This window comes from Dermacentor albipictus, chromosome 1 (genome assembly GCF_038994185.2).
Source record: "Dermacentor albipictus isolate Rhodes 1998 colony chromosome 1, USDA_Dalb.pri_finalv2, whole genome shotgun sequence".
Lineage (NCBI taxonomy): Eukaryota > Metazoa > Arthropoda > Arachnida > Ixodida > Ixodidae > Dermacentor > Dermacentor albipictus.
The window spans coordinates 438,750,068-438,775,126 of record NC_091821.1 but is presented as its reverse complement, the minus strand read 5'-3'; the positions used below and the strand labels follow the sequence as shown (position 1 = coordinate 438,775,126).

At 50.1% G+C, this 25,059-nt stretch overlaps 3 protein-coding genes across 9 annotated transcripts in view; 2 read left to right on the top strand and 1 right to left on the bottom strand.

Moving 5' to 3' along the window:
* The window catches only part of LOC135905119 (potassium/sodium hyperpolarization-activated cyclic nucleotide-gated channel 1-like), a 64,018-nt gene extending 56,088 nt beyond the window's left edge, over positions 1-7,930 (bottom strand). For 3 of the 7 annotated variants that reach the window (XM_065436110.2, XM_070532326.1, XM_065436116.2), the window contains exon 1: positions 7,587-7,930. In XM_065436110.2, the coding sequence (XP_065292182.1) occupies positions 7,587-7,797 (211 nt within the window). In that variant the 5' untranslated portion in view covers positions 7,798-7,930. Of the gene's footprint in view, positions 1-6,987; positions 7,098-7,162; positions 7,269-7,586 lie in introns of all 7 variants that reach the window. The other 4 variants (XM_065436111.1, XM_065436114.1, XM_065436113.2 and 1 more) reach the window with 2 other exon arrangements.
* On the top strand, positions 7,866-21,867 carry LOC135905138 (putative uncharacterized protein DDB_G0271606). The gene is made up of 4 exons (XM_065436160.1): positions 7,866-8,829; positions 13,831-13,941; positions 16,491-16,694; positions 21,776-21,867. The coding sequence occupies exons 1-4, from the start codon at positions 7,866-7,868 to the stop codon at positions 21,865-21,867; spliced, it is 1,371 nt and encodes a 456-aa protein (XP_065292232.1).
* Positions 17,845-24,820, top strand: LOC135905148 (dynein light chain roadblock-type 1-like). Its single transcript, XM_065436166.2, has 3 exons — positions 17,845-18,198; positions 21,762-21,980; positions 24,264-24,820. Exons 2-3 carry the CDS (start codon positions 21,956-21,958, stop codon positions 24,587-24,589), a joined length of 351 nt encoding a protein of 116 aa, XP_065292238.1. The 5' UTR covers positions 17,845-18,198; positions 21,762-21,955; the 3' UTR covers positions 24,590-24,820.
* Positions 24,821-25,059: the final 239 nt, after the last annotated feature.

The window sequence follows — 25,059 nt, the reverse complement described above, 5'->3', positions numbered from 1 at the left end:
GCCCCGCCTGCGTCACATCGGCAAAACTTCTTCGCGAAAGGTATGACAATCGCTTTCTTGCTTCAAAGAACGAGATTTTTTCCTTAACAGTTAGTACAATTAGTTCTTTTTCTTTTTCCCAGCAAGGGTAAGACCGCGAGCAAGCTGGATGATCTGGAGTAGTTAACACAATGTGGAGAAGAGGTGCAATTGTCCGACTGGTGATTGTTGGAACTGCATTTAGCACAAGTTGTTTCTCCTCGGCATGCATGTGAGGCATGTCCAAACCTCTGGCATTTGAAACATCATCTGGGGTTTGGGATATATGGTCTGACATTTACTTTTACATAACCTGCATCCAGCGAGGTAGGCATTACGCTTCTTCCAAAGGTGAGTATAACATGTTTGGTCAGGATTTCTTGGTCGTTTCTGCGGATGATAATTCTTTGTACTTTGGTAACATTTTGTTCCTGGAAACCTTCCAGCAGTTCCTCATCGCTCAATCTTTTTCCATGCATTCACTCTTACTTGGGGTGTTTTCCAATTCTGGCCAGCATCGAAGACAGCTCTATTCAGACTGCTAAGGAGCAGTGCCCTAATGTCCTAGGGGGGCCTGGTCCCCTTGGATTTTTAGGGGCTCAGTCCACCCTCGGTAGGTCAACTGTAGCAATGAGGCACCCGTTCGACAAGTGCTAGAGGTGACACACACAACAAGTGTCATTAAAGCGAAGCTTTATGTGGCTATGGGCGAAACGAAAATGCGCCTGTCCGTGCATGAGTACCGAAAACTATCATCAGCACCAATGGCTCGAGCAACGTCGTCTTCTTCCACCGCAAGCTCGTTGGCCTCCCTCGGCGCAACCGCGCGAACGCGCTCGTGCCCCTGCTCCCGTGTTCGTCGTCGCCGTCTTCTTCCGCAGCTGGCTCCGTTGTCCCTCACCATTCCAGCGTGGAATTTCACTTCTGTCGTCGTATTGGGTAGGCCGCGTTTACAGAGGCCCGATCCATTGCTTAAAGGGGTACGAAGGAAGAAAGGAAGGAAATCAACTTTATTCAGGTCCTGCAGGCCACGAGAGTTTTGGGCTCTCGTGGAGTGGGCGTCTCCCACGACGGAACCGAGAGGTTGAGTTTCCGGGCGGCGTCGTGGACCTGCTGGACGACCCAGAGTTGGGGAGCGAGTTCTTCGCTCCGGATTGGTTTTCAAACTTGCGCTTGTCCGGCTCGGAGTTTATGTGAGCGTGCGAGCATGGCCAGAGTAAATGATATACGTTAAGGGATGTTTGCAACTCGTGCAATAAGAGTTGTCGTAGAGTTCAGGTATGTAATGGTGTAGTCTGTTCGTTGTAGGTAGTAGTGTTTAGTGATTTCATTATATGTAGTGGGGGCGTCCTTATTCTCCGAGTGGTCGGGTGAAGCCGCGCGGTCTGTAAGCGCACGCGCATCCTCGTGTGCCGCCTCGTTAAGGTTGTGGACGTCGCCGATCTTTGATCCTAAGTGTGCCGAAAACCAGTATATGACGTGGTTCTTAATCTCTTTCTTTGAAACAATTCTGAGAGCCTGTGCGCAGACCGTGCCCTTTTTGGAAAGCTCTGATAGCGGCTATGGAGTCGCTGTAGATATGGGAAAGATTGTCGTCGGTGAGCGCAACAGCGATCGCGACCTGTTCGGCCTGTTCAGGCTTCCTTGCAATTACTGTGGCTGCATATCTTGGGGATCTGCGGCCGTCCACAACCACCACTGCGAAAGCTTTGTTACCCGCGTATGCCGCCGCGTCCACAAAAGCTGAGCGTTCACGGTTCGCCAAGGCTTGGTTAAGAAGGAATTGTCCTCTCGCTTGTCGTCTGCCCCTGTTGTTATCGGGGTGTACGTTTCTGGGTATATGTCGGACCGTTATATTGGCGCGGATGTCCCGTGGGAGGTGCGCAAAGTCTTTTTCTATGTTTCCTTGAGCAAAGCCTAGCTTCTCTAGGATTGTGCGCCCCGGAGGCATTGTCGAAAGTTTGGCAAGCTGGGCGCGCTGCTGGGCTTCGGCAATTTCTTCCAGGGTGTTGTGCATGCCCAGGTGCTCCAGCTTCTCGTTGCTGGTGCTGGTTGGAATGCCGAGGGCTTGCTTTGTGACCTTTCTGATTTGGGCATTAAGTGTCTCTTTCGGATCGTGTCCAATTGATCATTGCCGCAACGTATGCGAAGTGACAGGTGACGCTATCGGGCTCATCAGAAGAATTGCCAATAGACAGAGGGGCCTCAGTCAGTCAAGAACTTTATTGAAATCCTGAGGAGTTTCAATCCGTTCGAGATCCCACGCGGGGAACTCCTCCGGCAGAAACCGTAGGCGACACCCAAGTCGGGACGGGAACGTGGTGACGCTCCGCCAGTTCTTGGGCCCTCTGGACGGCCTTGAATTGGAGTTTGAGGTCCGGGCTTTTGAGGGCTTCTTCCCATTCGGGCTCACTGGAGAGAGGGCCCTTTGGTAACGCGGTACATTGCCATAGCATGTGCGAGAGTGAGCAATAAAGTTCTGGGCCGTCTGGGCAATTTGCCGGGATTTCTGAGTTATAGTGACTTAGTAGGCCTCGTGACGGATACGAGTCCGTTTGTAGCATTCGAAACGCGGCCGCCTGCGCGCGTTCGAGTTTGGCGTGTGGGAGCGGGAATTTGGTTCTGCCTTTCCGATAGTGGGAGGTGATCTCTTGGTAAGTGAGCAGCGGGTCATTAAACTGAATGTCCAGCCCCTCGTAGGCCGTGGGACCGTCGCGGCGGGCAAGTTCTCGCGCACGGTCGTGGGCCGTTTCATTGAGGTTAGCTTTTTGCGGGTGAATGTCTTTCCCCATGTGAGCGGGGAACCAGGAGAGGCACCGTTTGCTCTCTTTTGAGCTCGCTAGTAGTATACGCGCTGCTTCTTTAGATACGTTGCCGCATTCGTAGGCCCTAATTGCGGCACGCGAGTCCGTGAAGACATAAGTAAATGTGGGGTCTGCCATGGCGATGGCTACGGCTATTTGTTCCGCTTTAGCGCTGGTGCTCGTTTTAACCGATGCGGATGATCGTCGCGTTCCGTTGCCGTCCACGACCGCTATTGCGAAAGTGGATGTGCGGCCGTACTGGGCCGCGTCCACAAATGCGGTGGCTTCACGATCCGCGTCGATGCGGTCGAGAATCGCGCGGGCGCGGGCCCGGCGCCTACCCACGTTGTGTTGTGGGTGGACGTTTCTGGGAAACGGTGAGACTTTGTATTTGTCTCTAATTTCGCTCGGTAGGGTAACCGCGTCCTCGAGATAGGGAGACGGGGAGACATTGGCGTCATTTAGGATTAGCCTACCGGCTTTGGACGAGGATAGGCGTAGTATTTGCGCCATAGTCTGAGCATCGATCACTTCGTCGATGTTGTTGTGCATACCTAGCTGGTCAACCTTTGCTGTACTTGCTCTTTGTGGAATTCCCAAGACCTGTTTGATGCTCTTGCGCATGAGTGTGTTTAGCTTCGTCTTTTCTAGTTTCGTCCAGTTGTGGGCAGAGGCGACGTAATTAATGTGACTCATAAGGAACGCGTGGTATACGCGCAGAAGGTTATCTTCGCGGAGACCCTTCCTGCGCCCCGAGACTCTGTGGACGAGTCTGATCATGTTTTCGGTTTCGGCGGTTAAGTGTTTGATCGTGTGTCCGTGGCATCCGGTGGATTCGATTAGGAGCCCAAGAATGCGTATGTGGTTGACTCGCGGAATCTGTTGTCCGTCTCTTGTGTGTAGTGCGAGCGGAAGTTCGTCTAGAGGTGTTAGGTGGCGGACTCCTTGGCAAGACTTGCGAAATAGTAATAGTTCCGATTTCTTTGAGGATAGTTTCATTCCTGTGTTTAGAAGGTACTCTTCCGTGGCATCAAGGGCAGAGTGTAATGCCTGCTCCATGTCTCCCAGGGAGCCTCCCGGGCTCCAGATGGTAATGTCATCTGCGTATAGTGCGCAGTTTACGTTTGGGATGTGTCGTAGTTCGTCGGCAAGTCCCTTCATCACTATATTAAATAGTAATGGAGAGATGACTGAGCCTTGTGGTGTTCCGACGGAGCCCAGCGTGTAGGGGTCCGACTTAAGGTGCGAGACTCGCAGTCGGGCTTCTCTGTCTTTTAGGAAGGAGCGTACGTACTCCTTAAATCTCTGGCCGAGGCCGAGGCCTGCCACAGACTCCAGTACGAAGCGGTGCGAGATGGTATCGAATGCTTTCGTGAGATCGAGGGCGAGGATGCCTCGAACGTCTCTTGTTTTAACGTCGAAGATCTGTCTCTTTAGGAGTAACATCACGTCTTGGGTGGATAGGTGGGGTCGAAACCCTACCATGTTGTGTGGGAGGAGTTCGTGTTCTTCAATGTAGCGTGACACTCGGTTTTGAATTACGTGCTCGGCTACTTTACCCACGCATGACGTAAGAGAGATGGGTCGTAAGTTGTCGAGGTTAAGTGGTTTGCCGGGTTTTGGTATGAGGACCACCGTGGCAGTGCGCCATTGCGTTGGTACCTCTCCTGTTTCCCACACGTGGTTGATGTCTTTCGTCAGTAATGTAACGGCTTGGTCGTCTAAGTTACGCAACAGTCGGTTGGTTACACCGTCGGGTCCTGAAGCAGACCTGCTGTTTAGATTGTGTAGCGCCTCTCGGACTTCTGCTTCCGTGAAGGCAGCGTCTAGTTCGGGAGTGGTTTCGCACTTTATGATCGGGTAATCATTGGGGTGAGCGACGCCTAGCGGAAGATACCGTTTGGCGATTTCTTCCAAGAAGGACTCTTCCGTTCCCCCTTTCCCTTTATGTGAGTGTAGAAGTCGGTCTAGCGCGTGACTTTGATTATCCTTCGTTTGGCTGTCGTCTAACATGCGTTTCAGGAGGTTCCACTTACCTCCTGTCCGCATGCGGCCGTCTACTGCCGAATAGAGTTCGTGCCATTGGAGTCTTGCGAGCTCCGTACAGTATTCGTCTATATCTCGGTTGAGGATCGCGATGCGTTTGCGCAGGCGTCTGTTGAGACGCTGCTTCCTCCATCGCGCAAGTATCGAAGCCTTGGCCTCGAGTAAGTGTGCGAGGTGAGGGTCAACCCTTGGGACTTCCAGTTCCGTCTGTATGGTTTTCGTGGCTCTGGTTACGTCACCCTTTATCGCAGAGAGGAGTTCCGCGAAGGAGTCATACGTATTCGTATCTTCCTTCCGTAACTTACGGAAGGTATCCCAGTCTGTGAGGGTGAAAGATCGGGGTGGGGCCGTCGTGTTCGGTATTTGTGTGCGTATGACGAAGTGATCGCTGCCCAGGTTCTCTTGCGTGTTCGTCCATGTGTAGTTTGCCACATTTGGGAGTAACGTGAGGTCTGGCGTAGTATCGCGCTGCGTCGACGTACCCAATCTGGTGGGGAACCTGTGGTCCGTCACCAGGGTGAGGGACAGGTCGTCTATTCAAGGAACATAATCTCATCAAGGGGGTGCGAGCCATTCATTGTCTTACGTAGCGGACAGATCCAGGGAAAACAGGGGGAAGGCGGTAGATGTAAATTCAAGATGATGAGCGAAACGAGAACAAGGTGAAGGCTGGAGAGAAAACTGCACAATTGCACGTGAGCAAGAATGAAAGCCAGATGACGCGAGACATTATCTAAGTAGCGCGTCATTTAGGCTTTCATTCTTGCTCACGTGCAGTTGTGCAGTTTTCTCTCCTGCTTTCACCTTGTTCTCCTTTTGCTTATTGTGACACGCAGACGTAATTTTGAAGCAATCTTATTTTGAAAAATCGCAAGCATCTATGGCAGGTGCATGCTGCTAGCCATGCCGCCGAGCAAACTCGAGACATCGAACGTGTGTGTAACCTCATTAAGAATTACAAAGACGTAACAAAAATTTGAAAAAGGCTTTAATGCACCGTCGGAATTAGCCCAGTAATTAACACCGGGGCCGCACTTTCAAGCTTCGCTGGTTGACTATCTGTACGGAGTGCTTGGGCGGTGAATTTTTTCACAAGTGGTTCCTTGTGTGGGGCAATTCTTACTCTCCAATTTTTCGATTAGCAATTTAATTACGACAAATCGGTTGAGGTGGCATGAGCAAGCAAAAATAGGAAAGCCTATATTGCCGTACTACTGCACACGTTTCCCCTAGGCACTGCACATGATGGTCACCACCCTTCTTCGACTAAGATTCTCGGCACAGCATACTGCTTCATGAGCCACCAGAGCGTGAAGCTACCTGCTTGTGAATTAGTAAATGTTCACTTAGGTTTCTTTAGGTTACCTGCTCGTTTTCATTCGTTAACTGCGCATTATGAGTGCTGTGTTATACCAAAGACGCATGCGTTTTCTCCACTTGGAACGTAATGGAGTTACGTATCTCTATCCGTCTGGAAGACGCATGGAAGACACTCTCTGCGGCGTGACACCACCTGACGGCGACAACAAAAAGTTGGAAAAGCGCACATTATCTCTTTATTTTAACTCTTTGCGTCTGCGAAACTATGCAACGCACGATGTGACTTACATTAAGCCCATAGGAAAGCATGACTACGTTTTCTTGCGCGCAGAGCACCTTTCCGTCGAGTTTCCAAGCGTCCTGCTCAGTTATCTTGTTTGGACAGGAAAGGAGCCTGCAGCGTTTTTGTCTTCGAAACTCTCTTCGCGAAGCCCTCGCTTTTAAAGTCTTTGTCAGATCTGGAACGAGACTTAAGATGGCCGTTATCCACTTATCCGTCTACTTAGCCTTCTGCGTTAGAACACAGTTTTTATTTTAAATGTACCACCCGCTTCTTGACCAATGCCCCATTGTAGGTGTTGTGGGTATGTGTCATCATCTGGAAGCAAGGATCATCATCATCATTCCACGCGAATGTGCGTGCTCTGACCCTCGCGAATCAGAAGCCTCGGTGAATTCGAATCGGCTGGACGCCTCGAAGGACATCGGTAGCCCTGTGAGTATATCGAAAGCCGCGTGTCTTCGTTATTTCACTAGACACGATGCTAACTGCCTGACCCAGCTGGTCAGAATATCTTACCCGCTAGTAATGGGGTCGAACTTCTCCCTGTGAAGCTCGCTGGAGGCTTGGCTTCCGGGCAGCTTCGTTTTATTTCCCTTAGGTTATTTGCTTAAGTGCACAGCTCCACCCTGCGAAATTAGGGTCGTATTTTGTAACGATTCCCTTCATTTTTCTATTTTTTATTTTTGCTTACATGTCGATTCTCTTTCCTTCATTCTCTTTTTTTTTTTTGACGTGATCAGATGTGCTTTGGGCTGCGGTCTTGCCAACATCTTCATCCCGTCAGAGTGGAGCAGTGACTGAAGGGCCATAATGTCACGAAGTCATTTAAGCTTTCCAGCTTCCCAAAGCCACACTAGGGCTGAGACATTTTAGCGGAGCGCTCCGGAACAAGTTTGGCTGCTTGCACGTCGTTATTTACGCTCACTTCGAAATGACATAACTGAATTCCGTCTGGATCGAGTCTAAAACTATGACGAGCACGAAGAGAAATTCTTGTCTTAGCTCTTGGAGGTAGCTGGTAAGCGCTATAATGGCGAATACATAACGCATTTCATCTCGCTTTCTACCAAACAGCGTTTTTCCTGTACATTTTAGTGTGCAAGAGGATGACTTACCCGACGGCGCCAGGCAACCAGACATACGACACAGCTGCCGAAGGGCAAAGCTATCCTTTTCGCAACCAGGGCTACCAAGTATCGGGTATGCAGTGGCAGGTACCGCAGCAGGGCCACGCGGCCGTCCATAACGCCCCACAGGCGGCCACCATCCGACATCAACAGCAGCAGCGAGTACCGGGCACGCAGCGGCAGACACCGCAGCAGGCATATGCGGCTGTCCAGAACGCCTCGCAGCCGGTTGACATCCAAGAGCAACAACAGGAGCAAGTACCGGGAATGCAGCGGCAGATACCGCAGCAGGGCGACGCGGCTGTCCAGAACGCCTCGCAGGCGGCTGTCATCCAGCAGAAACAGCAGCAAGTACCGCAGCAGGGCCACGCGGCCATTCAGAATGCACCGCAGGTGGCTGCCATCCAACAGCAACAGCAGCAGCGAGTACCGGGCACCCGGCGCCACACACCGCAGAAGGGCTACGCGGCTGTACAGAACGCCCCGCAGGCGGCTGCCATCCAGCAGAAACAGCAGCAGCAAGTACCGGACACGCAGCGACAGATACCGCAACAGGGCTACGCGGCCGTTCAGAATGCACCGCAGGTGGCTGCCATTCAACAGCAACAGCACCAGCAAGTACCGGGCACGCAGCGGCAGGCATCGCAGCAGAGCTACATGGCCGTCCAGAACACCCTGCAGGCGGCTGACATCCAACAGAAAGATCCGCAGCAAGTACTGGGCACGCAGCGGCAGATACCGCAGCAGGGCTACGCGGCCGTCCAGAATTCCCCGCAGGCGGTTGATATCCAACCGCAACAGCTGCAGCAAGTATGGGGCACGCATGCGCAGATACCGCAGCAGGGCTACGCGTCCATCCAGAATGTCCTGCAGGCCGCTGCTTTCCCACAGCAACAGCTGTACGTAATGACGAACCAGGGATACTACCCGAGCGCGATGGCTGCCGCCTACCAGGCGGCCGCGGCGCTTCAGCCGCAGCAACAGCAGAAACAACAGCAACAGAAGCAGGAGCAACAGGTGCAGCCACAGCAGTATGCGCGACAGGCCCAGCCCTGTCAGAACTACCCGGCGCAGGCCTACGCCTTGCCGCAGACCAACCAGGCGGCTTACCTGCAGTCGCCGGCCTACCTGGGTTCCAAAAGCTACACAGGAGCACAGATTAGTTCGGTTTCCCCACTGATCGGAGCGGCGAGCTACTCGGCTGGCTGGCCCAGCACAGCTGCTTCTGCCGGTGCGCATACAAAACGCCAAATTACCAGGCCAGACCGCGGGAAGCAGTAGTTCGCGGTACTGCACATTGACAGTGACTACTGGCGGTCACGCAGCTGTAATATAGGCTAGAACTTCGTCATTGTTAGCCATAGAGTTTCATATTAGTATACGTAGAGGCAAATCTGGCGCTGCGATCGCTCAACCCTCATGGGAATGATGGGAAGTACAGGCTTCGGATTGGCACTCTATTGCCTAGCGAACTAGTATACAAGTATTTTTTTGGCAGTTTTGGTTTCGCTCCAAGCGCAATTGCTATAACCTGCAGTGGGACAGTGCAACTCAGAGTTCTCTGCCTTTGTTATGTTGCTCGAAGTGGCGATAGCGCGCTGGGCCAGTGACTGGGACGATGTTTGTGTCGTGGTGTGGCGTCGAAGCCCTGACGACAAAGCGATGGCATCGTAAACGTTGAAAGAACATGTTTTGATCGTTTGGACCTTTGTTTGTTAAGTGTGTTAGGTTGGCACTGTACCGTTACGTGCTTTATGAAGCTTCAGAATAGGAAAAAGAAGGCACTACTGATACAAGACATATACAGTTGTACTTCTAGTGGCTTGACAATCAAATTTTGTTGAGGACTTCATTATGCATTGCTCGTTTATGGGCTCATTGAAATACATGTTTTAGGTCTTTGAGAACACAAACTTACTTGTGGTAGGAAAGGTTGGTGCTTCCTGGCTGTAGTCTAGTGTCGCAAAATAGGTAAGTGCAAAGCCACGCCATAACGCTTCGCAAGCGGTACGTCAATATAAAATATGATGAAGCATACTCGTAGGAGGCCACAAGCGTCCTAGCTAGCACTGCAGCAGATGTGCTTAAAAGTATGTGAAGGCGTTCAGCAATCGTGACAGCCGACGTAGCCTTTCGAAAGAGCGAGATAGAGTTAGCAAGTGCCTGTCGTCTGCGAGAAAAAACTCGCATTTGCAGCGAGCAGGCGTCGTAGCAGACGACACTTGTAGCATTCCACTCAAGGCCGCAACATTTTCTCACAATACAACATTTTTATTTCCATAAATACTTGATGAGCATTTTTGTATAAGTACATGTACGGTTGTTATTGCTGTTGCAAAAATAAATAAATAATTATTTTCTGGGGTTAAATCGGGAACAATCGCACAAGTATGCATACCCTGGTGTGTCCTGGTGACAAACCATAGTAAACCATGCTTCCATCTCAAAGTCATACAAAGTTTATGTAGCGTCTTGTACATTATATAATATACTACAGATATAAAATTAGATTTCACGCGATAATATTTGAGTATAGCTTTGTTTACTGCGCCGCAAGCAAACGCCACTAGTCTAAAGTTCGAAGTCAATCCGAAGCCTGTACTTCCCATCATTCCCATGTAGGTTGAGGCAGCGCTCATGAGAACCCCCGTAGACACCAGCGCCACATTTCCCTCTAGGCATTTATTTAGAAACTCTATGTTCTTAGCCAAATGTTAACGCCATCGTAAATGTCATGTTCATCCACTGCTTTATCAAGTTTTCAGGCTTTGTAACGCAAGAGTAATATCCATTGACACCGTTAATATTAGACACGTTGACTCTCGAGTTTAAACCAGTCGTTGAAAGCTAACCAGTAAGTCATTTGTTTTGAATAAGTGAAATATAAGCAGTTTCGCTCGAAGGGCAGTGCATTCACGGTGATAGCAGTATTTAGCGCCGGGCTTGAGCTCCTTCGTCGGTTCTTGTATAACAATACACCGGGACATGTCAGCGCAACGCAGCACGCGAGAAATGTCAGCACCTCCTATAGAGTGTGTGGTAATTGTGCTGCTGCGAACCAGAAACAGCGCCCTGGCAACTACGACGCGTCTCACAACGATGGCGTTATGAAGAGGGCCGCCAGCGGCGTACCAGGCGTCGCACCTCGATGATGCACGATACAAGACCGACGGAAAGCCGCCGGCGTTTCTCAGCGCCCGATCGCAGGATTAGATAGTTTTATAGCTTGATGTTATGGGGTTCTCCTCCCGTGCTCTTGGGACAAAGGAACGACAACACAGTAGTGCAAACAATCACAAGGGCATTTATTGCACCTTTCATAGATCAATGCCTGCTAGCCGAGTTGCTATCCACAAAACATGCCGATGGGCGCACGACAAATCTAGAAGTCCGACTCACCGCGACCGGATAGCGAGCGAATATGTTCGCCCCATGCTGGATCCCAACGCCTGGTCATTCGCGTGTACGGCCATGCGAACGGTGGCGCGTTCAAAGGCGGCCACGCGAGACGGTCTCGCAAAAGCATGGATCGGCGCACGCGCGGCACGGCACGTCCGCACTGCTCGCTGTGCCGAACCAAAGAGGGAGCGCCTTGTCTCTGCCGCACCCAAGTAACCCCGCAGCAGCGCGACACTCGCGCCATCTCTCGTACTGCGCTTGTACCATTCCGCGGGCGCCAGGCCACGCGGTGAAGCCGCACTGCAGAAGCTATGCGGGAAAACAAGATATCAGGGGATGCGTGAGAGTCGCGCATCCCCACAATGTTCACTGCCTGTTCCGCTCTGATTAGTATATGGACACAGCTGAGGCCCTATGACGTAAAACTATTCCAATATGTTTTTATTCCACTCTCCTGACGTCAAATTTGCGTAACCGCCGACGCAAGCATCGGGTGGTCACCCACAGGGTTGCCTAAACAGACCAATCAAACGCTTTCCTCGTTCATATAGGAGGTCACTTTTGTTTGCTTGAAAAAACGAACAACATTGCCTACACTGAGCGGCTTGTCTTATCTAATTGGCTCACAAGAGGCGAGGAGGCGCTCAAGTGGAGAGGGATTCGACGGGGCCGAGACACTGCACTGAAAATCGATAACCTGATGAAGAGGGTGGTGCCAGCGTCTGCGATTGGTCCGCTTTCCCTTACTTAGCTTGCGGTGGCTCGTTGACAATCGCGGTGGTATGCAACTGAAGCTTAAAGATGACGCTAAAACGGATCCGCAGCAAAGAAAAGTTGGCAGAACGAGGTCGTAAACGTACCGAAAGTGCTCGAAAACGTTACACGGCCAGGCAAAAGGTTTTATTACACGCAAATAAACCCATGCTCTCCGGCAGGTGCGAGTAGCCACTGCCTGAGCCATCGGTGGCAGTCATCTTTTATTACCCGCCGTGGTTGCTCAGTGGCTATGGTGTTGGGCTGCTGAGCACGAGGTCGCGGGATCGAATCCCGGCCACGGCGGCCGCATTTCGATGGGGGCGAAATGCGAAAACACCCGTGTGCTTAGATTTAGGCGCACGTTAAAGAACCCCAGGTGGTCAAAATTTCCGGAGTCCTCCACTACGGCGTGCCTCATAATCAGAAAGTGGTTTTGGCACGTAAAACCCCAAATATTATTATTATTATTCATCTTTTATTGAACATGGCAGCATGCGGCTATTCAGGAGAAAATTCAGTTTTGTTCGGCGTATTAATGCATCTTTAACGCGTACACGTCATTTTGACGCGGTGAGTTTTTGCGGTTTTGTGACGTCACGGTTTTGTGACGTCACAGGCAAGTGAAGTGGGTGCCGCCAGAAAACTCTTGACCGATAGCCGAGGGCTAATGGCGAAAAGGCGTCGAATCAGAAATAACTTTTTTTTTGCGGTCAAATCATGCGTAATCAGTGCGTACACGTCATCTCACATGTGGAGCTATCGCGCTTTTCGTGACGTCGCCTGAAAGACAGGTGAAGTGGAGGTGGTCCAAAAAGTTTATGACCAATCGCGGAGGGCTGCTTGCAGAAATAGAATAGAAATGTTTGGAATAGTTTTACGTTATAGCGCCCCTGTTCAGCAGGAATGCTAGGGCACTATAGCGTAAAACTATTCCAAACTTTTCTATACCAATGTGTGGCTACTTTCCAGAGTGTGGCTACTTTTCAGAATAGAGAGGGTGTTCCAGTTACGTTTGCGCTTGAATGCGTAAAACAGCGGCTTCTTAAAAAAGTAACTTAAACGCCAATGCATTTCGTCTGACACTTCGAAAGTTAATGCCTAGGAACTGGTGCTGTCCAACCAATTAGTTCCAAGTGGATACGCAGTGCGAAGTCAGCGGCTATAATTCGTAGATAGAAATATGTATCGTAATTTAATTAATATAAAGGTAATTAGCGTAATTACGCTTGCCATTCAATTGACCGTTTTGGTTTCTCGTAGGAGTAATGGTCGCCTCATCGAGTAATTTAAATCAAGGGTTATAATTGTGCCATCTGCCATAGGCAATCTTTTAAAAAATTTGGTGCAGCTAAACAAAGTATCTTGTATATAAAACAGCTTCGGACGCACGTCGATTACAGCTTGGCTAAACATAGCCAACCTGCCAACCATGACTCAAAGGAATCGAGTTTTAAGATTAACATTTTTATTTCAATTAATCGAGGAACATTGCAGCATAGACGTTTCCCAATTACTTTTTCGACAGGCTATGCTACAAAGACATACACTAATGGTCACCCCCTTCACCAGCCGTAATGACTCCTTTTTCCTCGGGACGATAACCGAATGGAACCAACTATCAAATGATGTAGTTTTGCAGCCTTCTTTGATGATGTTTTTGTCTCATATTACCTATTGATGTGTGGCGACGATTTCATTGTAGTTGCACTGGATGCGCACTTCTATTGCATGCTGCCCTGTATGTTATCTTACTTTATTTTTGCCTGAGTAGTCACGTCATCAAAATTGTATCCCCACCCAGCGAAAATCCTATTATGGGATTGCGGTACTTGTAGATAAATAAAATAAAATAACACAGCAAACTGCTTCGCAAAAAGGGTCAACAGCGGCAATCGCCAACCGTCAACCAAAGACGGTGAGCGCGCCTGTACGCTAGCCGATCCGACTCGGCCGATCATTGCGCTCTCGCTGTGATATGATCTTGGCACGAAAAGGCTCCTACAGCCAGGCCGACGCTTGCACTTTCCTTAGAGGATTGACATGCAACGTCGAGATGGTTTGTTCGGTATATGTGCAGACAAGCAGTCAAAAAGTCCATGGGCCACGTACCAGCAGGCGACGGGGGCATGGCCTTCTCGGTGTCCCTCTCCGCAGAAGGCCGACGCCGGTCACCAAAATTACTACTACGGTGAGTATAAACTTCTTCCATGTACACTTGCCCGCGCCCGCTTCTGCACGCGTCACCCTCCTGTTTGCTATACCGATTTCGCCCCCCCCTTCCCCCTGCCCCCCTTTTTTAGTCTTTTTTTTTTGAAACCCCCTCGACAACACATTCCGAAGTCAATATGCCTTTTTCGGCGCCTCAACCCAGAGTATCGCCTTCTGGATGCCGCCGTAACGACACCTACGTTAAGCGCGTGGGGCAGTGCCCCTTGAAAGACCATGCCGCTGCCTTTCAGTCACCCCACACATTGCACCGCAGACTCCTCGTCGCCACCTTAACTATTTCAAAATTACTCGACCTATTGCTTGACCGGCCGTTCTAATGCCTCAAAAACATGCCGCCAACGACTCCCCCTGAATACCTCCTAACCTTTCGCATCCCCAACACGCTCCCAAGCCCCCGTATTTCTTAAAGATTTCATTTTTCTCTTTCTTTTTCTTTCACCCCCCCCCCTTTGTTGTGTCTTGGTACGGCCCTGGCTCCCCCCTGCTTTTTTTTCCTTTTTTTTCCTTTTTTCTGCTTCTATTTCTTTTCTTTCCTCCCCGCGTGCCCACTCTCACGCTCTTGTCCCTTCGTCTTGAGAATGAGGCTCACAGACGTCGGACGACAGCGCCTGTTCCCTCTTGTAATCTCTCTCTTTAAAACCAGCCGCCAGCGACAACACCCGCACGTGACGTCACTGCACTAACCCTTTAAAACTAACACGCCGAGGATGACGAGGCCGCCTTTGACGAAGATAGGTCCACCTATCGAAACGTTGGCCAGCCTGTCTGAGGTACTTCAACCCTGTTTAAAAAAGTTTATACCACAGTGTGCCATTCCATCTGCCAGCCCCTTTCTTGTTTTTGGACTACTACGGTGAGTGCCACGGGTGTCCTTGTCAGTGCTAAACAGAGCGATAGGCGAAGACAGCGGGCACGCATGCAGGCAGTAACTTGGAGAGCGATGCGCCAACTTTCCCAGATGAGAAGCTTGGGCCAAGTTTCACATATGCTGTAGATATGGCCAGTTTCTGCGTGCAGAGTAGCCCGTGCATAGTGTGCCCGCCTTGCGGCAGGATCTGCGTAAGACATTTCCGTGGAGTCTTATAGTTGGAGCTAATAAACCGTCGCAGACGCTACGAAGCTGCCACCCCCTTCTTGCCTAAACGCAGTCTGTTAACGCGATCCCAGAAAATCCGGCGTCGGCGTCACGCGTCCATTCCGAACTACACACATGGGCACTAAACTAGTTCTATCGCTAAGAGAGAGAGCAAATGATAAATGAAAGGCAGGGAGGTTAACGACAACTGAGCCCGGTTGGCTACCCTACACGGCGGGCTGACGCGCAGTTCTATCGCTAAAGTTGCTCATATGTTGTCTAACGTTCTTTACAAAGTTATTCAACGCAATTTTGAAAATGGCAGCACAATTTAATATTCTCAGACAAAAATATCAAAGGTTCGAAACAATAACAGAAGACCGGCCTACGCAAGAGGCCGCGTTTCTACCAGAAAGCTTGCCTTCTTCGTGCGTAGATTTCGCCGTCAGCGTTTCCCGATAAACATTACGGTTACATAAGCTACGATGCCCGGAAGCGTGAGAAGCAGTCAGATACCTTTAAATGCTATCGCGTTCAACTCTTAAAGGCGAAGCTTAAGCATCGTTCAAATTTTATGTAAAAGTGCCGATATTTAAGAGAGTTTCTCTTTCGTGCGGGATTTTAACATTCTTGTGTGCAATTGTGCGCAACCCTTGCAGCACACATCCGCACTACGCAGTCTACCCCGCTCGCTGCCATGTCGATGCTATAATGTTGTTTCAGGATAGCAATTTATCGAGTACGTCGATGAAATATACGCAAACACAAGCGCAATTTGCCGCACATTTTTTAATTTTTTCGGTGTTTCGGTGCCGTTTGGAGGTTTGCGCTGCTTTTGAGTCACAGTGCGGTTAGGGTGTTGGCCAGGTCTCTCCGGCTTGGAAAGTTTGCGTCAGGTCACTGGTAGCGCTGTCACCACTGTGATGTCCAATAGTAGCTTAATGTTTACGGACTGCAGGATCTTAGCGAAGTTTAATGTTTCCGCACTTCTGACACGCAGCGTGGTATTCAGATTTTATGCCTGTAATCGTATGTGCGAACAAGATATTGTTGTGTACAGTTTTACTCGATTTGGCCAAAAAGTGCTCATAACCTTGTTCTCTTCAATCCCGCGGTCCGTGAAATTTTGACGCCGACTGAACGCTACAGCAGCTGCACGACAACAGTAACCAGTAGCTCGTCGCTACAAGCACTGAGAAAATGCTTTTGAATAAGCGTTTGCAAACGGTGGCCTTTCAGTGGCCAAGGTTTGTGAATACATTCGCTGTAATATAGCTCGCGACGCCAAGCTGTTCAGCATCCACGGATAAATCGCTTACTAGCAGCTGCAGCATTATGGGCCTTAGTCAGAAAATAATTCTCTGACAGATTTGTGGCGTAATGTGGCGGTGCCCGAGCGCAAAGGTAAACTCATCCTTGAACGGGTCTTGCAGGCAACAGCTACCCAAGCGCAAGCGAATGTCCTTCAGTCTACGGGATTTACATGGTCTCCACTCCGGACGGCTACCAGAGGCCGAGCTACGGACAGGGATACGGACGACCACGTGTCTGCCAAGCGCAGTCCCGTTATCCCCAAGGTCGCCAGCCGGCGGCGCCACAGGGCGAATACGGCCACCAGCCGCCGCTGCTGCAGAGACGTGGGCAAACGGAACGACCCGAGCTTGGAAAGTCGTCAAGCTAAATTATTAAAGTAGTATTTCCGAGGCGCACAATGGCGCGGGTTTCCGTGGTAGAGAGGCGCCAAACAACAGGCACGTGTGACGTCATCGATTTTAATGCATCTCCTATTCGGGTCGTTTTGGAGCAGTAAACGTTTTTGAAGCTCCCCGTGTTCACTCCATCGCTCCTTCAGACTACAGCGGAGCTTATCTTTACCGTTAGAAAATTAACTAGGTGCAAGAACACGCCCTCAAAATCTATGACGTCGCAACAAACAGGTGCCGGAACCTCAAGGTAGCGTCGCCACCCGACTTTGGTTTTGGCCTCTTTACTGACTTGGCGAGCCTCCTCTGACGGCAGTTCTTCTACACTTCTTCTATAAAGCCTAACGCTCTAACACGACTGAACTTTTTCTCTTTTTGTAGTGTCCCTTTAAAACATCTGCGGCCGAATTCACGAAGGTTCGTAAGTGCCGTTCACCATTGGCCGGCCGCCTTCGCTAATGTGTTTGACATCACGATTTCCACGAATTTGCTCTTACGCACTATTCTAGCGTAAAAAAAAGGTTTCGCGAATATGGACCCTGCATGGCGTACGCCGAGAGGTCCTCGCTATGTTTACTTTGCTCACGTCTCGTGTCGCGATGCAAAAATAAACATTTCTGCCGGATAATCTGCGTTGCCGGCGACCATGCACGTCAATCCCTGCACTACAGCTCGCGGATACGCGAGTTCGACGGTGCGCCCACGCGCCCTCGCATATGTATATAGCCGGCGGCGGGAGATCCTCGTCGTCCCACGCGATTCCTTGGCGCAATAAGTCGCGCTCGCGAGCGTACCTACATGCGTCCCCCCGCCGCATAGTGTGTGTGTGCGTGTGTATTTGTGCTGTGTACATGCGTCCGAGTGCGTGCGCGCGCGTGTAGGCGTGTTTGCCTCTCTCCTTGCCCGCTGGTCCTTGCGCGAGCTTGCGTTCGTGGCACGGCGGGCGCTTAGCTTACGCGACGTATACGTCGCATATAGTAGTAGTCTTGGTGGACTGAGGGTTCGCGTTTGCTTTTTGTTCTTTTTTTTTCGTGCTCTCTTACTCTCCCTCTCTCTCTCTCTCTGCATACATGATCGCGGCACCCACGAAATGTTGTCTTCGTTTTTTGTTTGCTTCGGAGGTCTCGGTCCAAACATGAAGGGAGGAGAAATGCGTGCCACGCCTGTAGGAGGAAAGGTGATGCGCGACGGCTGAAAGCTGCGGGAGTAGGAAGTTCGATCAGTGGGCAACACCCGTCCCGTCGGGGCACGTCCGACGGGCTGCTTTTTTGATGGCTCGATCTTTCTTGAACAGCGGATACGACCGTGGTGTATAGTCCTGACGACGTTTCGGCTGTCTGCGCAATTTGGAGCGACGTTTCTTTGTCAATGTGCCCGCAGGGACTATGAAGTAGCGACTTCAAACATTTCGGCAAAAGCACCTCGTGCGACATAGTTTGTGAGTATTATTCAATTTTCTCTAGCTGTCTCTCTGATGTGTTAGTGCTGATTCGTAGTTCGGGTGCGACAGTATGATGTCGCATTCATCGTCGTCAGCTTAATCCCTCTCCACTGCAGGAAAAAGGTCTATTCCAAAGATCTTCAATTTCCCGTCTTGTTACACACCTCTGTGGGCGTCCGCCGTCCTCGACTGCTCTTCCCTTTCCGGGACACCAGTTCTTAACTCTTAAATTAAATTATGGGGCTTTATGTGCCAGAGAGAGAGAGAGAGAGAAGTTTAATGATACGAAATGCGGAGAGGTCGTGAAATCACTTTCTGATTATGAGGAACGCCGTAGTGGAGGACTCCGGAAATTTCGACCACCTGGGGTCTTTTAACGTGCACCTAAATCTAAGTACACAAGTGCTTTCGCATTTCGCCCCCATCTAAATGCGGCCGCCGTGGCCGGGATCCGATCCCGCGACCTTGTGCTCAGCAGCCTAACACCATAGCCACTGAGCAACCACGGCGAGTAATTCTTAACTCTATTATAGACTATAGTAGACCAGCAGTTATCTGCCCTACGCATTACGCTGATCTTGATGGTGAGTTAATGCATGGCCTGCTCAACTCCGTTCCTTCCTCCGAATCTCGGGTAGAAAATTATCTACCTCCTATTTGCTCTATAATCCACACCGTTTCCTTTCTCGCAAGGTTATGCCTGCCATCTTTCGTTTCATCGCTCGTTCGGTGCCTAACTTCTTCTCTGGCTTTTATGTCAACCACCAAGTTCCTGCCTAACATGCAAGTACCGTTATAATTTACTGAGCACGTAATTTTAGCTTAAAGGGTAGCAGTAAATCACCACACTGAAGAATTACAAATGAATACTGAAGCAGAATCGCGGTGCCGCTGTCAGCGCGACACATAGCTCTTGCGACCCCGGGCTTTTGCAGCGACTGGCGGTAAGACCCGTTGCTACGACTCGTATGGTAACCGCTATGGTAACCTAGCTCGAAACCCCTGGGATAGACAGTTTCCTCTGTTAGTACATGGTGAGGAGCTTCTTCTGCGTAAAGCGAAACGAAAACTCATCACTGGGTGCAAATGGGTGCTCTATTTCAACCTGAGTTCTGCTACTTGTTTTTGAGCTACTTTGCAAGTTCACCATGCGGCGTGAGCAGGAGAATGTCTTATACGTTACGCTGTACTTGGCTCATCTGGCCAACGTTCACATGCATAAACGTGCGTTATCGTTGGGGTTTCTCTGTGTACGCATACACGCAGAAATGTGGCCGCCTGAAATATGTAGCTGAGACACCAACACTGTCACGCTATTCAAGGGTTTCAAAATAATGTACCAATATAACTCGAGCGTTAGATGCTTTGGATGTGTTGGCAATACCGAGAAGATGTTTTTTTTTCTTTTCTCCTAGACAGTGATTCTGAGTTATGCTGCCCAGCCTTGTTATACAGTCTAGCAAGAACTAGCACAGAACAGTCAGCGACAGCACAGACCTGCATGTTCAGTCTTTCTTTATTTAATTTTTTTTATTTTATCTGTCTCATTCATTTACGGAGGTGCCGCACTAATCCCGTCAGACGCTTGGATAAGAATTAATTTTGCAAACAATTAATTCGTCACAATATTTAGGCAGTGTTTCTGAAACAACGTTCAGTGCGCATTAATGCTCTTAGATAATCTGGGGTGTTTAGATTCTGCCAGCGTACCGCGGCTCTTAAGCGTTCTTTTTCATTATTTATTACCGCGGAAGGAAAAATTCTGAATATTTGTTAGATTTCAGGCTCCAAAGGAACATCATAAGACGCACGTTTATATTTTCTATAATGGCGTTATAGCACTTCCACCCGCAGCTCCACCAAATATGTTACGTGCACATGGGAAGAAGGCAGACGACAAGCTATATACAAGTGTATCTCATCAAGGACATCATCATCATCATCATCGTATCTACTGATGAATGCGCTGCGCATGGCCAAATGGCAACAGCCCGCTCTGTAGCCTCCATTCGTAGTCGTCGTCTAAACACCCCTGGCCCATTCGTCATCGCAATTTCTGGTCCGTGTCAACAATTAGGACAATTTGCTTATTTACAGGACATCAATCGACAGATCTCAATTTTCCCCAAGGTATTCTGCAATTCTGTACCCCGTGACTACGTGGCTGCGCGAAGCGACGTTAGCGCCTTCAAACGCATTTATGACGAACTATCGATCTTTCCCGCAGGCCGCCGGTATACGGCATGAATGGGCCGTAATTGGCAGTGATGGATGCCGGACGGCGGCTCGGGCCGTCGCTTCTTCTCTCGGCAGAACGTGCACTAATGTTGCTCTTTGTGTGCGTTCTCGTTCATTTTTATGTTACACTAAAGTCCACGCAGCTTTCACCGTTCTTCTTCAAGACGCATCTAGATGCAACGGGAAAAATGTATCTCGTGAGCTCTCAATTCTCTGCTCGCATACTCTTTCACTTGACAAAACGTGCATCTGTGTGTTCTTACTGGGGCAGATATATTGCGCATGCAGAGGGATTCTAGAAAGCGTGATGGGTACTTCTTTCGAGCTCTTATTCAGCGCGTCAATAGCTTGCGCCCTTGTGATACAGCGGGACTCGTAAATATTTCCGTAGACGGGACATTCATGTCGAGAATCGGAAAGGTGGGAACCCTGTTTTGTTTTATTCCACCGCGCGTGTCTGTTTCATCGGAGCGAGCGTTCCTGTTTTTCCTAGATTTATGGTTATGGGCCGCCCTTTCTCGACAACCGAAATTCTCTTACGTGATGAAGGATTCGTAACACATTCTTCTTTGTGTATTTTTTTTAGCAAACCGAACTCATCTTTCCTGGACTTTCCCGTCTCATGGTCAAGTTTTTTTGCTTTCGTTGAGCCTGCTTGTGAGTGCACGCGCGCGCGCGAGTGCTCGTATGAGTATGTGTTCTTCAGTACAATCTCGTAATAACGCGGGTCTTAAGGTCTACGTCATCGTAACGTTAAGTAGAAAAGCGGGATATATACCTGTTAAACAGCTTTTCATACTTCCTAGTTGTTGGTTGGTTGATCCTCAAGGATATATGACACCTTCACACACACGACTCACCCCCTCGACCCCACGTTCCATATAGGCTATACATAAACACACCTGTATGCGAACTATGCGCACCTGCCAAGAATCGGAAGGTACGGCAGGTCAAGAATTTATTTTATTTACTTCGAGGTAAATAAAATGAGACCAAATATATCAGGGAGTATTCGATACATACGTAGTATTAACTAAACAAATCCCACTGTATGATGATGATGATGTCCTTGATGAGTTTGGAGCTTACCCACTCGTAGGGATTGGCTGTATGTGCGCACTGAGTTGTGGTGGCAACGTGATTTGTCTTCTTCTTTGCTCATTTTCTTGGACAGCTCGTAACGATGTGTAAAACACGCAAGCGCAAGTATGCCGTAATCAGGCGTTAGAAATTGCAAATTTCAACTTCGATCAGCTACCAATGCCAGGGCCATCGGTCCGTTTCGGCAAGCTTTGTCTGTCCCCGTGTCATATTCTTTGCAGCTCGTGCCCCTCAGTGCCCGCTCTTCCTACATTGGACAGCATCATCATCGTTTTTGCTGCACCACCAGCCATGGGCCGAAAGACCGCCGAATCTCGCTGCCTGTGAAGCCGCACCGCCCGACTGGGGTGGAGCCCACGTGGCCGCGCAGGGTCCAGTTGTGCCCACCGGCGCTCGCACAGCCACCGCCGACGTCATGATGTCGCGGAGGGGCAGCAACGGTGCGTGCTCACGAAACCGAATAAGCGCAAAAGGCTGGACATATATGAAAGGCGCGCAACGTATCACAGAAGGTGCCTAGCACACAGGTACCAGCTATACCCACGCAGTCCAGGAGGCAAACATTCGGACAGAGTTGTCTCTCTTGTTGACTTAATTGCGTGCGTGGAGACACTGTTCATTAAAGCGAAGTCTCTTTTTCTCCCTCTTCCTTCGACTTCTTCCCTGCTGCTGCTGTCACTGTTTTGCACGCCGCGTCGGGAGGTAGTTCACAGCATGCATATACATGGAAGGAGCGTAGCAGAGAGGAAAGGCGACGAGAGAAACTCATTTGTACGTTTCCATCGCGTGTGCCACAATGCCCCTCTGAAGCTATCTGGGCGTCGCTACAACAGTCTCTTGATGGCTATTGTCGTCACTAGCCGCCATATAGCCGTTGATAGCCTCTTTACGACTGTTGTACCAACGTGCAACAGTCCCGAGAGGACGTAGATAGAATGGTAGAGAGGAGGCTGGGAATATGCAGAACCGACGCCGTCACGAAACGAGTGAATAACAGCCTTGTTACTCTTCACTTGCACATTCCATGCATGGGGGAGGGTGAGAGGGCGAGGTAAGAAGGCAAAGAAACGTGGTTGCGGACTAACTATATAAAGTTGCGGTGCGGTACGTTTCAGCTATTCCTGAAAAATTAACCGTGCAAATTTGTCAAGCGGAGAACTGACGCAGTGCATGCAGAAGCAGAGTCACCTTAAAGCACTTGAGCAAAAGCCGTTTGAGGCATTGACAATGCTAACCTTCTCGGAGGTTATGAACATTGGCGCACAACAACGCCTCAAGCAAACAAGTTTCGCGATGTGTTCTGCGTACATCGCAGACAAACAGCAGTGGTGCACGCAAGGCAACGTTTAATATCAACTCACCACTTTCATATCACAACTAAACGCTGAAGAAATTAAGCTTTCTTTCGCCATTAGCGTCCCCCCTACTTAAAGTCAATCAAAGATCGAAACAGCACAGAAAGCTTCGCTTATATCAATTCCCACAATACGTGGGATCGGCGTGGTTCTTTTGTGTTACCTGGCCTCGTGAAAGAGTCGCGTATAATAAAACTATATATGAAGTCATTGACTCCCTTTATGGTAATAAGTAATGGACGCAGTACAGGCCATGCAAAACACGCCGCACATACTGCATGCGGGCATCGTATATCCAATACGTGGCACCTTTCTGTTTCGCGGATAACCACCAAGACCCGAATTCAAAAAGATTTTCGTTCGTAAGTGCTCTTTGCCATTGGCTGGCCGCCTTTGCTGATAATGTGTCCAGAATCAGGATAGGCTGGAATTTTCTCTTATGAACATATCTGGCGTCAGAGCTTTTTGTGAGTACGGGCCCAGATAAAAAAACAGAATAATTAACAGATGGTGTCGGCGCCAATTGCAAACAGAAGAAAGCGCGTGCGCCATAAAGTTCGACGTTAACCGAGTGTGTTCACTTAGTAGTGAGATGGTTCCGTTAACGTCGCTGCCTTCGAAGAAAGTAGCGTGTATCGAAAGAATCCATAGAACGAACTGTAGTCACTGACACGCTCACCTACAAGTGACTATAGACTGGCAGGTAAATTTGCGGCTGTGGAAGTCACGTGAGAAATCCTCGTACTCTGGACTAGCTTTCGGTTACGCTGGTTTGTACAGTGCTGAGCATCGCGCCGGCCGTCCAGAACAGTTAGGTGCCGAGAAGTCGTTATATTCGGCAAATTTTATGTCGCCTTGACATCGCGCGCCTCCATGCTGGGTAGCGATAGAATGTCTTTCCTCATGACCAAGCAAGACGGGTCCCCCGCAGCGAGTATAGCTTAGAAATGTTGCCAGTGGAGCACCCACATGCAGTATTCTTTACGCCATTTTTTAAATATTTTTCTTACTCTGGTCGAGGTTAGATGTACTGTATACGCCCGATAACCGGATTTCAAAACTGCTTTGGCTAAACATTATGGCGTGGCGGTGAGGTTAAGAGATGTCACCACCTGTATGCGGTGATGAATAGCCCTACTCAAATCACGCGTAAGTTCTAAACACATGAAGTATTTCTGCAGGTGCACCTTGACGTCCCAAAAACCGCGCTGTTGTACTAGTTCTCCACAATAGCGCGTGCCTTATCATATGTCGGCTTAATCTACCATGAGAACAATCCGCGCAAGGTGTTCGGGTTCATATACCAACGCGTGGTGCAAATCTGTCGCCGCGTGACTAATAACATTTCGTGCGGATGCCGTTTCGCAGGCACCCCCGTGGACGAGGTCGAGGAAGTGTTTCGGGTGCTGCGCGGCCAGGAGCGCGTGGTGGGCGTCATCGCCACCACGGCTGACGGGGCGCCGATCAAGTCGACGCTCGAGGACGCCGCCGAGACCAGCCGGTACGCGCAGCTCGCGGCGGGCCTCTGCGACCAGGCCAGGAGCGCCATGAGCGACGCGGGACCCGGGGAGGAGCCGACGTTCTTCAAGATGAAGACCCGCCACCACGAGGTCATCATCTCGCCAAGCAAGAGGTACACGCTCGTCGTGCTCACCGAAGTCCCACAGCCGCCACCCGCCGCGGCCGGACAATGAGGAAGTGGACAACGCTGCCTCGCAAGATCGTTACGGACTGTACCTGCGTGCGCCGTGTGGTTGCCGCGTGAAATTGAGTGATTCAGCAAAATTGCAGAGCCACGACAGATTCGTCACTCTCGCTGCGTGCACGAGTGAAGACGGTGCTTTTTGCAGTTGCATCTCGAAGCCGCAGTCGGGAGACGACACCGTCGAGAGAGAGAGAATAAACTTTATTCAAGAACCCCGGTCCGGGTTCGCCCGCTTTGTTCTAGTTGTCTGCCAAGCCGAGCGTCGTGATGAGCTCGATCATGGCACGTACGTAGTCGGAGGAGGAGGAGTCCGCCAGCCACTCCTCAGGCGTCGTAGGTCTACGGGTGGGTGACAGTTTGGCAAGGCTAGCCTGAATAGCGAGACGGCTCCCCGGACAATCCCACAGAATGTGAGCATTATCCGGGAAGCCGCCACATGCCATGCAAGCAGGTTTACCA